Source organism: Erinaceus europaeus, chromosome 9 (assembly GCF_950295315.1).
Source record: "Erinaceus europaeus chromosome 9, mEriEur2.1, whole genome shotgun sequence".
NCBI lineage: Eukaryota > Metazoa > Chordata > Mammalia > Eulipotyphla > Erinaceidae > Erinaceus > Erinaceus europaeus.
The window spans coordinates 82,365,610-82,381,614 of NC_080170.1; the positions used below are offsets into that span (position 1 = coordinate 82,365,610).

Below are 16,005 nucleotides of genomic sequence, written 5' to 3' on the forward strand. Positions count from 1 at the left end.
TGTACCATTCTGAAAAAGGAACATAAAAAAATAACTGAAAAATATGTGAATGTCTTTGGAAAACAGCACTGCTTTAGTATGTTTTTAAAGGTCAGAATAATATTCTACCCCTAAGAAGCAGTTACTTAAAAAGCAAAAAAAATCAGGCTGGCAACATACCTCACCTGAAAGGGTACCTGCTTTATCACCTACTGAACCCTGGCTCTAGCATAGCCACTCCCTCACCCCCTGCACTGAGGGAAGCTTCTGTGCTGTTTCTCTCTTCCTATCTGGAAAAAACAAACAAACAAACAAACAAAGACATAGAGTGCTGACACCCTGGATAAACAGAAAGAAAAAAAAAGTGTGGTGAGGAGGCAATGAGTCATAATGCTCAGTAAGGGAACCCAAGGTTTGTTGGGTTCTTGGACAGCACAGGTTAAATTTAAGTGGGTGCTGTGGGAAGGAGTAGGGTAAGGGATTATTACTTAAATTCTGTGCCTGAAGCCTACAGATACTAGCTTACCCTGAGACAGTCTCAGAGTGTTGTTAGTGCCACCGAAGAAGGGACCTGGGCAAGAAGTCTTAATTACCAAAAAGCAGTTTCTGTCTTCTGGTGTGCAATCTCTATGTATAATTTATTTCAGTGTCTTTAATTCTCTAAATCCTTATTTTTTAAAAAAAATATGTATGTATTTTGTTTTATTTTAATAAGAGCAGGAGGAGGAGACTGAGATTAGAGCACTATTCAAGTCTGCTTTACAGTACTACAGAGGATTGAACCTGGAACCCTGGAGCCTCAGGCACGAAAGTTCTTTTGCATAATCATCATGCTATCTCTCCCATTTGATGTATTTCTTTTAACCTTACTCTATTCCTAGACTCAGAGTTCAATAGCACAATTAAATACCGAGCAATAATTAAACAATTTTAACACACTGCCTGAGATATAATCTGGGAGCTCATTTGTGCTCATCACTGAGCCATGTCAGGCCCAGGATTTTTTTTTTTTTAATTGACTTTTTGGTTAAGAGAAATGAGCTCATCTGTCACTCAGTGGACCTGGTTTTTAGTTGTTTGGCTTAGACAAGTCATTTCACTTTATTGGGCTTTCGATTTTTTTACATTTATGGGGAGCCCAGGATCTCTTTGAACTACAGGGCCATCATCTTTCTCAGTAAAATCCTCCCCAAATTGACTCATGACCTTCTCCTGCCCTTTAACCAGGCTTCCAGCGCCTGCGCAGAAGACGCCCTTACTCTCACTGCATTTCTCCTCTTCGGCGCACGCGACCTTTTTTTTTTTTTAACCTTTCTTCCGCCGGCTGCGAGGAGAGGGGCGGGACTTCCGGCTCCTTTTCGGAACGACTGCGGAAGTGACTGCCAGCGAATCGGCATTTGCGGAGTCTGGCAGAGTTGTGGCTATTTTGTGGTAGTCATTGCTTTCGGCTGCAAAGATGCCGGGTCTGGCAGCTGCAAGCCCTGCCCCCGCTGAGTCGCAGGAAAAGAAGCCGCTGAAGCCCTGCTGCGCCTGCCCGGAGACCAAGAAGGCGCGCGATGCGTGGTCAGTGCGATGAGACGAGGGGGCGGCCGGCGGGCTGGTGAGCCGCCTCCCCCGGCTCCGCCTTACGGTCCTCGTGGCTGTTTCCCTGCTGTGCGGCTTTCTGGAAAGTTGTGGGGGTCCCTGGAGGCTTGGCTGTGGATGATCTGTAGGCTGAGTCCACACCTCATCCCAGGGAAAGCGGATTAAGGGCTAAGAGAGAGGTCAGCTTGACCCTGGCTCCCTACGCCCGCACATTTCCTTCCTACAAACACCCACTGGCCATCTCATGCGTGTCCAGCACTGTCTTAGGTCCCAGGACGTATAAATGGGTCGAGATGACAAAGGAGCTTGAATTTAGAGGAGACACATACCATTGATTGCAATACCACGTGCTAAAGGATGATAGAGGATTTAGCAAAATCAAAGAGTAAAAACTTTCTGGTGATTTCCCTCAATATCTATAGCTTCCAGAATTTAGGAGATCATCCCTTATAGTACTTAATGGTATCCTTCCATTTTGGGGGGGGGATGCATGCTTGAAAAAGCAGCGTAGGTGACACTGTTCAGAATGGAACATTTGATATAAATTGCCATTAATTCATAAGAGGTTCTGTGTTGTTGAGTGTTTCTTTGCCACCAGGGTTCTTGGTGGGGCTCGGTGCCTACATGACGAATCCACTGCAACTGGTGGCCATTTTTTTTCCTTTTTTTTGGTAGGACGGAGAAATTGAGAGGGGAGGGACCCACAGAGACAGTCACTTGCAGACCTGCTTCACTTCTTGTAGGTGAGGAGGGAGGCAGGGTGTTAAACCCAATCCTTGCACATGGTATTGTGTGCACTCAACTGGGTGCGCCACCGCACAGCTCCCTTTGTCTTGCTTTATATGGTATTTTCATTCCTTTTTGGCCTCACTCAAGTGGCATGAGAGTAGTAACTATTATAAGTACTAGTAATAACATACATAGACTCAGTATTTTGTAAATTGACCCTGCACTGTGATACTGAAATCAGTTTCATAGCAACAGAAGACACAGTGAACCATAAAGGCCTGGGACCCAGAATCAAGGTTTGAATACTGACACCAACTTTGTGGTCGCGACCAAATTACTAAATATATTACCCTGGGCCGCCTCTCAAATGGACCTAATGAAAGCATCTACTTTCAGGAATATTGTAAGGGATAATGCCCAGCCACATCAAATTTTCAGTATAAGATTGGGGTAACATCAGTAAGGAGCACAATATCCCAGGCACTCATTGATTTACTGGTAGCCCTTGAGCTCTTGAAGTACCTGACGGCTTTAGCTAGAAAAAGAAAACTGAGTCTTTGAATTCTTTTTGTATCAATTTCCTCAGACCATTATGGCTTCTCCCCCAAATGGCTATAGTCAGGAATCATTTTTTCCTTGTTGAACTTAACTTGATTCTTTGACAAAATTGCATTTTCATGGGCTAGAAATAAAGTTGTGTAGTTGTTTGATCTGTAAATGTTATAAGTGAAAAGTCACGAAAGGGTTTATCATACTTGCCTTGATTGCCAGAATTTTTTTGTTTATATTGTTGGATGTCTTGTAATTAAAAATTAATTTATTTAGATATATTTAAATGTAAGGCAGAATAAAGAATCAACAGATAAAAATTTAAAATCATTCCTTTTGATAGGAACATTTTATTAAGTCAGTTAATTTCAGTATAGAGCAATATATTCTCTGCTTGTGGACTAGGTGCAGTGTTGAATGTGTGTAGTCCTCTAATCATATTCACCCCCATGTTCCCCATAAACTTTTTGTAAACTTTTTGGCATGGAACTGTCTCAACAGCCATTAAAACAAGGCCACTTGGTGTAATAGAGTTTTTTTGTTTGTTTTTTTGGTTTTTTTTAAGAAACTCTGAACTATATCTAATATAGTTGCTCCACTTCCTTCAGTCTAATGCTCTCCCAGCTGAGCTATTTCGGCACGCAGTTGCTTCACTTCCTATCACTATCATGTATACTTATCTACTACTACAAATGTGATTAGCACTAACTTGTTAGATAACAAGTATATTTATTTTTATAGCATCATCGAGAAAGGAGAAGAGCATTGTGGACACCTGATTGAGGCCCACAAGGAGTGTATGAGAGCCCTGGGATTTAAGATATGAAGTGGTGAGCATGGTACTTTGTGATTGGGAAAAAATGATGCATAGACTTATTGCTTCAAATTTGTATATTGTTTTGCAGATTTAGTGGTCATTGACAACATTCAGTTTGGAAGGTAGTTCACTTGGTTAATCTAACATGCTTAAATGATACTAACGTGTGACTTTCATAATGTCCATAATGCAGGGAGTAAATGATGCCAATAAATGAGAGAAATATATTGAATTTGGAGAGGGAGGAATTTAACTTTCATGAAAAGACTTAGGCAAACACTTTTAAAGTTATGCTGAAATCAAATCATATAGGAATTTTAAAATGATTCCATTGTCTGACATTTTTGTTTCAAATGTTATGGGTCTTTGGTTAAGTGCATTTAAATAGTAATATTTAATGGAACCATTACTTTCAGTAAAACTAAAGGAATGGTTGCTACTTCTTTCATATTATAGGCGCTCCAATAAACCTTGAACAGCTTTTTTTTTAAATTACTTTTATCTCCCCCACATGCTTTTATTTATTTTATTTTTGTGATCAGTAGTAGGTTACAAGGCTGTAGGGTTACAAGGTATATTTCCACACCATACTCAACCACCAAAATTCTGTGCCCTCACCCTCCCAATGGTAGCCATTATAGTTCTCTAGATTCCACATCTGAGTGAGTGAAACCATCCTGTAGTTGTCTTTCACCTCTTATTTCACTAAGCATAAGCACTTCTAGTTCTGTCCACTTGGTCCCAAAGGACGCCATCACCTGATTTATTTGTTTGTTTGCTTTTTACTGCAGAGTAGTAGTCTATGGAGTATATATTCCATAATTTCTTTAACTAGTCAATCTGTTGACAGGCCTTTAGCTTTGGCTATGGTGAATAATGTGGCTATGAATATAGGGGTGCACATGTTCCTTGAGTTAAGTGTTTGCATATCCTTTGGGTACATACCTAAGAGTGGTATTATTGTCTCATAAGGTAGTTTCTTTTCTTTTTGTTTAAGGACTCTCCATATGTCTTCCAGAGGGGCTGTACCATTTTGCATTCCCAGCAGCAGTGTAATAAAGTCCTCCTTTCTCCACAGCCTTGTCAACACCCATCATTTCCTGTTTTGTAGGCCATTCTCAGATGTAAGGTGGAATCTCAGTGTAGTTTTAATTTACATTTGTCTGATGTTAAGTGAGATGGAACATTTTTTCATATGTCTGTGGGCCTTATTATCTCTTTAGAAATCTGCCTATTCAGTTCTCTGGCCCACTTTTTTTGATTGGCTCCCAGTATATATCTTTAAAAATCAAAAATTTAGAAAGGTGCAGATGGTGGCACACCTAGTTGAACACACATTACCATGCTAAAGGACCCGGGTTCAAGCCCCCCAGCCTTGACCTGCAGGAGGGATGCTTCACTAACAGTGAAACAGTGCTACACATATCTGTTTCTTACTTCTCTATCTTCCTCTCTCGATATCCTCTGTGTCCTATCAAATAAATAAAACTTTTTAAGTTAACAAGTTTAGTTGATTTACTAACTGGAGTGTTGGAAGAAAAAAAAAAAAAGGTCATTCATAGGATTTAGAACAAGAATAATGTTAATGGTGTCCAAATTCTTCAAAAACAATGCAATGGCTTCCCCCCACTTCTCCTCTCAGGGTTCCCCGACTCTAAGCTGACTTTTTCAGATGGAGAGAGAAAGGTACCACACAGCTTTACCATGATGGGGACTGGGCTCAAACCTGGGTAGCATACATGACAAAGCAGCACACTTATACAAGTAAGCTGTTTTGTAGATTCAGGCCTCATTGACTCATGGCGTGTGTGTGTGGGGGCGTTTGGTGGTGGTGGTTCTGACAGGAGAGAGACTCATGTTTATGCAAAAAGACTTTAATGCCTGAGGCTCCAAGCCACAGATTCAGTTCCCCTACAGTAAGTCAGAGGTGAGTAGTGCTCTGGTTTAAAAAAAAAAAAAAAGAGGAATAAGAAAGTATCACAAAATCCCAGTAAATGTAATGAAGTAAAAAATGTAGTTTTATTTACTTTAATTACATACTTGATATGTTGCTTTGAGACAATAAAAATAAATACATGCACTTGGAGGCTTTAAAGACAAAACCTGCATGAAAGGAGTAACAGTTTTACAAATGAAAAGAGATTTGCACAACATAATTCTTTTTTTAAATTTCTGTCTTTATTTACTTACTGGATACAGAAAGTCAGAAATTGAGAGTGAAGAGAATGATAGAGAGGGAGAGAGACACCTGCAGCACTGCTTTACCACTCGCAAAGCTTTCCCTCTGCAGGTGGGGACCTGGGGCTTGAACCCTCTGTTCCTTGCACGTTGTAACATGTGTGCTCAACCAGGTGCGCCACCACCCGGACCCCATAATTCTCTTTCTAATCTTTTTTTTTTTTTTTTCTAAATCTTTATTTACTGGATAGAGACAGCCAGAAATCTAGAGGGAAGGGAATGATAGAGAGGCAGAGAGACACCTGCAGCACTGTTTCACCACTTGCAAAGCTTTCTCCCTACAGGTGGGGACCTGGGACTCGAACCTGGGCCTTTGTGCATTGTAATACATGTGCTCAACCAGGTGTGCCACCACTAATCAGTCCTTTTAAAAGAACCTGGGTGTCCGGCGGTAGTGCGGCGGGTTAAGCGCATATGGCGCAAAGCTCAAAGATCCTGGTTCAAGCCCTCGGCTCCCCACCTGCAGGGGAGTCGCTTCACAGGTGGTGAAGCAGGTCTGTGGGTGTCTATCTTTCTCTCCCCCTCTCTGTCTTCCCCTTCTCTCTCCATTTCTCTCTGTCCTATCCAACAACAATAAAAAGACAAGGGCAACAAAAGGGAAAATAAATAAAACTTAAAGAGAAAAGAACCTTTGATACAAATGTTAATATTGAAAAGGAATGTAAATCATGTGTATAAACAAAACAATCACAAGTAAGTTATTTTGTTAGGAAGCTGTTTTATTTATTTATTGTTGGACAGAGACAGAAATTGGGAGGGAGGGAGGACGAGAGAGAGAGAGAGAGAGAGACAGCTGCAGCCCTGCTTCACCAGTTGTGAAACTTTCCCCCTTGCAGGTGCGACCAGGGACTTAAACCATAGTCCTTGCGCACTGTAGTGTGTGTGCTTGACCGGGTACACCTCTTCCTGGCCCTGGGAAGCTGGCTTTTCAGATAACAACTTGACTTCCTTATTCCATTCAGGCCTCTGTTAAAAATTTTGATTCAAGATGTTCCCTTATTACTTCATCTGAAATACACCTTCCCATCAGTCTGTCAAAGCACTGTCTAGTTGAACATCCTATGATAATAAAAATATTAGAAAGCTGTACTTTCCAATATGATAGCCACTAGCCAAATGTGGCTATTGAGCACTTGAAACTTGGCTGAGAAACTTTAGATAACCACAAGTGGCTAGTGCATAGTATGTATTTCTCCATTGCTTTACTCCAGCTAGAATATAAAATTTGAGAGAAGGAATTTTCAGTTTCATATCCTCAGGACTTATGGAAGATCATTAATGAGCTTAATGCACAGATAAGAAACCTAAGATTTATAGGTGTGAAATGACTTCCAAGGGAGATTAAATCGGAATTAAATCCTTTCTTCCGGAACTTTCTATTTTGTTTCCTCCCAACACTATTTTTACTTAGTATTTGAGAGAAAAAGCCAAGACTGTTGTATTGTGCTAATATAATAGTAATAGAGAAGTCGGTTCTTTCTCATTCACCTCTGTCCTAGAACTTCACATACGGCAGGTAAAGAGAGATAAAGAGAGATTAGCAATCTGTCCTGAGTTGATAATTACCCACTATGTGGTTAAAAAAAAAAAAGTCTAGACTGAAAATCCTGAGGCTTAATTTTGGTTTTTGATACCCAGTTTAGTGTATTTAGCATTTATCAGTGTATTAATTCTCTCTGAACTGAGAACTATAATATATTTTGTGATTTTATGTGTGTACATATATTTGGTTATGTCTACTCTTTACATGATTTAGAAAGTGATTTCTAGACTAGAAGATTAAAAACAAACATGATGCTGAATTATTTTGTAAAGTATGGGTAGGACCAACTAGCCCAAAATCTTTTTAGCATTGTTCTCTGAATTCTGGGTGAGTTGTCTGGAGAGAGGCCTCAGACTGACAACCCTAATCTCAGCTACTTTTTGATCTCCAAAAGATTTTCAAAGGTTTACCCTTATTCTGCCCTTGAGTAACTTTCCGCAGGAAGTACTTTGTGTATACCGTTGACCTTTCTGCCTTCTGCTTTGTGGATCTTTGCCAAACTTAGTTGAATCATCAAGGAGGGGTTTGCAAGTTTCCTCTCTTAAATATCTGGAAAGTAAACTGCCTTGGCCTTTCTGGGAAGATATTTTTGAGGGGGAAAATACAGTTTTTATTTCAACAGACTTTAAAAGATTAAACAGTGTATTAGTTTGAATAGTTTCAGTGATGTTTTGGGTTAGGCAAAACTAATATATTAAAATGTGAATCTTCTGTAACTGGTTTAGAATTATTGTGGCAATTAGTTAATAGTATTTGTCCGAAGAAGTCATTTTTTAGTGGTCTTAATTCTCTAACTCCATAGGTCTGGTGTCATCTTTAAAATCTGACTTGTTAAAATAAATCTCTTTTTGTAGGTGGTCTGCACTGTGAATAATGAATAATTCCTGAAGAATGAAGAAGAGTAAATAATTTCGGGTGTTCTTTGATGTACTTTGACAAATGGAAAATGTATAATTTATTAAAAAGAGGAAAATATTAGTGGTGAATGTTCAAGTGTGTTTCTTTTTGTTCTTCCTCACATGAAATTTATTTTTCTTAAAGGGTACAGTATAAAATATAAGTTTCTTGAATTCTGTGTCATTCTGTTTTTGAGTGATTTAATACTGGTTTACAAATTTACAAGGTAACATTCCTACCACCAGAGTTCTGTGTCCCATGTTTTGTTCTCCCCCCCCATTGTGTTTTGTTTTGTTTTACTTTCATAAAGATAGGGGCTAGACTAGCTTTTTGTCCTAGTATTTTATTTTATTTTTCATTATCTTTATTTATTTATTGGCTAGAGACAGCCAGAAATTAAAAGGGAATAGGGTAATAGAGAGACACCTGCAACACTGCTTCACCACTCACAAAGCTTTCCCCTTTCAGGTGGGAACCAGGGGCTTAAAGTCGAGCCTTTGCACACTGTAATGTGTGCTCAATCAGAGGTGCCACCACCTGACCCCTTGTCCTAGTATTTTAAAATCATTGTTCTTAGTTCTGTGTTTTCAGAGGCTTTTGGAACTGTAGTATTGATCTTAGATGACATTCTAGAATTAACTAGGATCGTACGTTTAATGCTAGAGGTAGATAGTTCTCTCTTATTAGAGATAGCTAATTATGACTCCGGTATTGCTGTTATTCACTAATCAAATAGCTCAATGCTATGCCACTGTGAAGCCTTCACTAGAATATAGTGTGTGATTTGCTCACAGTAATAGCTGTATTTGTATTAATTGCTTATGGACTGATGAGGCAATCAAGCGTTATCATTCTCTAAATGGAGTTTCAGATCTCAACAATAAAAGATAGTGAGAAACAAGTATATGGTGGCAGCTATGGAAGTAGCTTGTTGGACAGTACATGCCATGAATACATAAGGCCTCAGGCTCTATCTCTGATTACAGATGGCAGAGTGGTGGTGTGGTCTCTCTCAAAATATACCCACTGTGTGCTAGGTAGTGAACAAAAACTGGCAAGGCATTGCTCTCAGCTTGTTGTATAGTGAACAATTATTGTGCAATCTAAAAAATATATATATAGTTGAATACTCATTGTTGTGATGAATATTCTACGACACTTTAACACTTGAACTTCATGGTGCTAGGGACTCACTTGGGCTATGCATTTGACAAGACACACGTGGTAAATTATCTCTTCAGCTTAGCCACCTATGAACCAGTAATGGTTATCAACTGAATGCCTTATGTTGGTTGATTTAAATAGGGCTCATCTCCCACACACTTCCTCTTCATTTAAAAAAAAATAAGACCAGAATACTCAGATACAGTGCCAAGAATCAGTCAAATCCAGGGCTCTACTACTGTACCATCTCCCTGACCCTCATTCACTTGCTCTCTTTTTTTTTTTCCCTTTTGTTGCCCTTTTTTTTTTTTTATTGTTGTTGTAATTATTGTAGTTGATATTACTGTCATCATTAGGTAGGACAGAGAGAAATGGAGAGAGGAGGGCAAGACTGAGGGGGAGAGAAACTGCTTCACCACCTGTGAAGCGACTCCCCTGCAGGTGGGGAGCCGGGGGGTGGGGGTGTCAAACTGGGATCCTTACTAAGCTGGATCCTTGCACTTTGCACTACTTGCACTTAGCCTGCTGTGCTACTGCCTGACTCCCTCACTTGCCCTTTTTAAAAATCTTATTGAGGGTGAGGTTATACAAAATGACTTTCAGGCCTGAGCCGTTGAAGTCCCAGGTTCAGTTCCTTACTAAACCACAAGTCGTAGCTGAAGAGTGCTCTGGGAAAATGAATAAGTTTTATAGATATTTCAGTGATTGGTTTGTTTGTTTTAAATATTGTATTTCTTTGATGGAGCTAAGAGAAGGAGAGAGCCAGAGCATTACTCTGGCAAATGTGATGCCAAGGATCCTACTTAGGGCTGAATGTTTTCAAATCAAGCACTCTTCCAACTATTGCCTTCCCAGGCCACCACACACTTCCTCTTCTTTCTTATGAGTCACATCCCACTCTTAAACTGTTTCCATAGAAACAGGATATTGTGCTTGACTTTATTTAAAAAAAAAAAAGTATTTTAATGAGATTGATATAGAGGGAAAGATTCAGAGAGATACCAAAGTACTTCTCAGCTCTGGTTTATGGAGCTAGGGCTTGAACTTGGGACCTCAGAGCCTTAGTATCAAAGTCTTGCATAACCATCATGCTGTTCCTCCAGCCCAGCACTTGACTGGTCTTATTTCAGACCTTGACAACTGAAGGAGAAGCCTTAATATACAGCCCAAATAAAACCAGAGTAACAAAAGCTAAGGAAGAAGAAAGAATGGCTATAGAAGGAACAACTAGTGGTGTCTGTCTAAGGTCAACTGGGCAATATGTGTCCTGAAATGTTTTTCTGTTGTATTGATATTTAAAAGATTTGCCTACCCAATAGCTCCTTGTTTTACCGTGTGCATGATTTAAGTTTGAGCCTGCCTTCTACCGCAATGAAGGAAAGAGTCTTTCTCTGCCTCCCTGTTTCTCTCTGAAAAAGTCATCCTGGAGTGATAAAGCCTCAGAGGTGGTAAATAACAAGTTTAAGTAAATAAGTGTTCAACTCAGGAGATGGTACAGTGGGTAAAGTGTTGAAGTCTCAAGCATGAGGTCAAGAGTTCAGTTCCTACATCACATGCGCCAGAGTAATGTTCTAGTTTTCTCTCTTCTATCTCTTTAATAAATTAATTTTTTACAAAGTGTTTATTTAGTCGAGGCTGAGCTGTGGCACTCTTGGTTGAATGCACATACTACGTTGCACAGGGACCCAGATTTAAGCCCCTGGTTCCCACCTAGAGGGTTGAAGCTTCATGAATGGTGAAGCAGTGCTTCAGGTGTCTTTTTCCTCATCTGCCCCTTCTTAGTTTCGCTCTGTCCTGTCAAATATAAAGAAAATATAAAATGTGGAAACAATTTATACAGCATAGTGAGATGCTTGCTGCAATAAATACTAGTTATCTCTGCTTAGTTATCTCTTTAGTTTCATGGTGAGAATACCTGGTTTACTCTTAATACATTTTCAATATACCCCTGTAGTAAAGCACCAGGTTAAATGCACATAGTGTGAAGCGCAAAGACCTGCTTGAGGATCCCGGTTCAAGCCCCTGGCTCCCCACCTGCAGGTGTGTGTGTGTGGGGGGGGCTGTCACGTCACAAGAAGTAAAGCAGGTCTGCAGGTGTTTATCCCCCTCTCTGCCTTCCCCTCCTCTCTTCAATTTCTCTGTCCTATTCAACAAGAACAGCAGCAGCAACAACAACAATAACAGCAATAAAAATGGGGGGGGGGGACCTCTAGAAGCAGTGGGTTTCTAGTGCAGGCACCGAGCCCCAGGGATAACCCTGGAGAAAAAAAATTCCAATATACAATATTATTCTAACCATAGTCTTCCTGCTCTGCATTAACTATCTAGAATTTGTGAGTCCTACACAGTTAATATTTTGTACTCTTTACCCATGGTGTGTCCCACCGTTCCTACTTCCCAGAAGAAAAAAAATTTTAATTATTTTTAATTTGATAGGACAGAGAGAAATTGAGAGGCAATGTAGAGAAGGAGAGAAAGAGACTTGTATCATTGTTCATTACTTGTCCCGCCCCTGCAGGTTGGAACCAAGAACTTGAGCTGGGGTCTTTGTGCATTCAACCAGGTATGCCACCACACAGCCCCAAAGAGATGACTTTTAAGAAATTTTTAGGGGCTGAACAGTGATGCACCTGGTTGAGTGCACATATTACAATATGCAAGGATCTGAGTTCAAGTCCCCAGTCCCCACCAGTAGTGGGAAAGCTTCACAAGCAGTGAAGCCATGCTGCAGGTGTTTTTGTCTCTCTGTCTCCACCTCTCTTGATTTTTCTGTCACCAATTAATAAAGTTTTAAAATATAAAAAGATTCTTGAGAGCCAAAACATCACTAGCATGTGATGCTGGGGATCAAACTTGGGACCTCATGCCTGAGAGCCTACACTATCCACTGTGTTACCTTACGGACCTCTAGCTGTTTTATTTTAATAGCTGTATAAGGCAATCATTACTAAGAAGCTTATTGTCAGGAACCCACCCAGTAAGCATATCCTGTCTGTCTCTCCATGCTCTCTCCCTTTGTCACTCTCTGTCTCTTTATTTTTCCTATCAAAGAAAGAAGAAAATGATCACCAGTAATGTTGGCATGGGTCAGGCACCAAGACCAGCAACAACCATGTTTGCAAGTAATAATAAGCCTATTGTTTTTCAGCAATGTGGTGAGGAATCAACTTTTCCCCTCCCAATTCACAGACCAGTACTAGGAAAATGAAATTTAAAAATATGCTATAAAAGCCTAATGTTTGGAGGCAGGCAAAATAACTCACTTGGGTAGTGCAATGCTTTGCCATGTGTGTGACCCAGGTTTGAGCCTGGCTTCCATCACATTGAAGGAAGATTTGGTACAATGGTCTCTCACTCTCCCTCTCTGACTTCTCTTAAAAAAATAAATGAATCCAAAAGCCGTAGGCTCAGAAGTTAATTAAAAAACAAACAAGCAAACAAAAACCCTGATACTTTGAAATTTTGTCTTCATTATGGAGCAGTAACCCTTTACAGACCAGCCTGGGTGTGTTTAACCAGCTAACTTCATAACATGGCCCCCACCTGATTCTTCTGTCACCTAACCTACTGCTTTCTCTGATTAACAGAAAGCTGTTGCCAGAATATGCCATGTATTTTGTTTTACTTCTGAACTTTGCTTCACATTCTGTTCTCTCTTCCTGGAATGTCCTCTTCTAACTGAGGATCATCTGCTCACTTTCTCAGAGCAGCTTAAATGTCACCTTCCCTGTGTTTTTTTTTTTTTTTTCCTGGATTGTTTGCATTCCTATCAGCATTTCCTTTGAACTATGAGTAAACTTGTTTTATTGAATCCCAGCTATTTCTGGGTCTGTCTGCTTTCACTGGACTAAAACTTCCTTGAAGGTGATAATTGCCACCATCTCCTGTTCTAGGCCCAATGCTTTGGCCCAAATAAATGCTTATTGAATCAACAAATGATATGACTATATATTTTGTCCTCCTCCAAATATTTTGGTGTTTCTACCTGCACTTTTGTGGATTTCCTTTAAAAGCATACTATTTCTCTTTTCTATTCTGTCAAGTCTGGATTTAAAAACAAGACACAAATCTTACCACGTGCGTGAACCGGGTTCAAACCTGGCGGCCACAACACTGGGGGAGACTTTGGTGCTGTGACACCTTTCTCTTTATTTTTGTCTCGGTTTCTGTCTCTATCTGAAAAAAGTTGACCCAGAATAGTGAGGATAGCACTGTGAAGTAGTGAAACCTAGGGAGGATGGGGGAGGCTGAGGGGGTTAGAGAAGAGAGAGATTCTTTTCCTTGTATTTTCACCCTAGGTACTATCCTAGAGCATCAGTGTCACCATCACTGCAGGCACTGGGGACAGTTTTTTTTTCTGTGTCCATCATACCTCCCCAGCACATATACAACCAGCCAGCACATATAGCAACAAATGAAACTGTATATGGATACACATAAACTTCCCCAAGTACCTAGCAAGGCAGTGTAGCTCAGAGAGCACATAATTCAAAATCACAGTGACCTAGACTTTAGTCCTTCTTCATCTAATAACTCTGATCTTGACAAGCTCCTTAACCTCTCTAAGCCGGTTTCTCCCACTTAAAAAAAGTATCATGGGATGACATGAAGAAAATATAACTTGAACAAAAGTACCCCCTGCTAAAATGAGCACATATATGAATTGATGTGGCAGACAGCTGGGAACAGTAGTCAGAGGACTGATCTGTTTCTTTTTTTCTTTCTCTGTATTTCTTTTTTTTTTTTTATTTTTTTGCTATTCTCTTCTGTTGTCTTTTTTATTGTTTTAGTTATTGTTGTTATTGATGTCATCGTTGTTGGATAGGACAGAGAGAAATGGAGAGAGGAGGGGAAGACAGAGGGGGCAGAGAAAGACATCTGCAGACCTGCTTCATTGCCTGTGAAGGGACTTCCCAGCAGGTGGGGAGCCAGGGACTCAAACCGGGACCTTTAGCCGGTCCTTGCACTTTGTGCCATGTGCGCTTAACCTGCTGCGCTACCGTCCAACTCCCAATCTGTTTCTTTAATGGGTTAGGGCCAACCCATTTGTCAGACTCGCCAAGAAAGATGACCTGTTTTGAAATTCTATCTTTGGCGGAGGCTTAGTTGTTTCTGTACTTTTGATTTCCTCACTCACAACTGGCAAAAGAGTAGCCACTCTGGCAGCTCAGGGGCCTGCATGACTAAGGTAGAAGGCAGAACATCTGGTGCTTGGTAATGTGGGTGGGGTGGTAGGGAGACAAGGAGCTGGCATAAAACAACATATGGAAATCCCCAATAGCCACTGCTCAGATGACATCATGGGTCCAAATCACTGAATGTGCTCCCGTGACATGCTTTCCTTCTCCAGAGATTCTCTATTTCTTACCCACTGAATTTCTCACCTTCTTTATGATTATTCAAATTTTTATCAACTTATTTGGGGGCATTAGTATTTTTTTAAAGATTTTTTTTATTCCCATTTGGTGCCCTTGTAGTTATTATTGTTGGCATTGATGTCATCGTTGTTGGATAAGACAGAGAGAAATGGAGAGGGGAGGGGAAGACAGAGAGGGGGAGAGAAAGATAGACACCTTCAGACCTGCTTCACTGCCTGTGAAGCGACTCCCCTGCAGGTGGGGAGCCGGGGGCTCGAACCGGGATCCTTACGCCAGTCCTTGCGCTTTGCGCTACGTGCGCTACCGCCGACTCCCTAGTATTTTTTTTTTTAAGAGAGCACTTTTCAGCTCTGGCATATGGTGTGGAGACTTTGGAGCCTCCATGCATGAAAGTCCTTTTTTTTTTTTCTTCTTCATAATCATTATGCTATCTCTTTCACTCGTCCACCACCTTCTTTAGAGAGGGCCAGTTAAATTTAATGAAATGGGGTCAGGGGAACCCACCTGACTTCCTTCAACTTGTCATAGATTTTTTACATCTTTGCTTTGCAGTTCTGAAATACTTTTTCCTTTCTGTCTATATTAGTTAATTCATCCGTATACTTCAAATCAAATGTTAACTCATTAAAAAAAAGTTTTATTATCTTCATTTATTAGATAGAGACAGCCAGAAATCGAGAGGGAAGGAATGATACATATACCTGCAACACCGCTTCACCACTTGCAAAGCTTTCCCCTTGCAGACTTAAACCCAGGTCCTTGCACACTATAACGTGTGTTCAACCAGGTGCACTGCCACTCGGCCCCATCAAATATTAACAAATATATTACCTCCTCTATGTCTTCCTTCCTAGGCTGCTGCCTGTTTTTCTTTTCTTTTTTTATAATTTTTATTTGTGATTTTAAAATGATTGACGGGAGTCGGGCGGTGGCGCAGTGGGTTAAGCGCAGGTGGCACAAAGTGCAAGGACCAGCGTAAGGATCCCGGTTTGAGCCCCTAGCACCCCACCTGCAGGGGAGTCGCTTTACAGGCGGTGAAGCAGGTCTGCAGGTGTCTTGTCTTTCTCTCTCCCTCTCTGTCTTCTACTCCTTTCTCCATTTCTCTCTGTCCTATCCAAAAACGATGA

The 16,005-nt window shown here is 40.5% G+C and overlaps 1 protein-coding gene across 1 annotated transcript; it reads left to right on the forward strand.

The window, feature by feature from the left end:
- The first annotated feature begins 1,328 nt into the window (after positions 1-1,328).
- Positions 1,329-8,519, forward strand: LOC103121579 (cytochrome c oxidase copper chaperone). The gene is made up of 3 exons (XM_007532103.3): positions 1,329-1,542; positions 3,583-3,671; positions 8,294-8,519. The coding sequence occupies exons 1-2, from the start codon at positions 1,436-1,438 to the stop codon at positions 3,665-3,667; spliced, it is 192 nt and encodes a 63-aa protein (XP_007532165.1). The 5' UTR covers positions 1,329-1,435; the 3' UTR covers positions 3,668-3,671; positions 8,294-8,519.
- Positions 8,520-16,005: the final 7,486 nt, after the last annotated feature.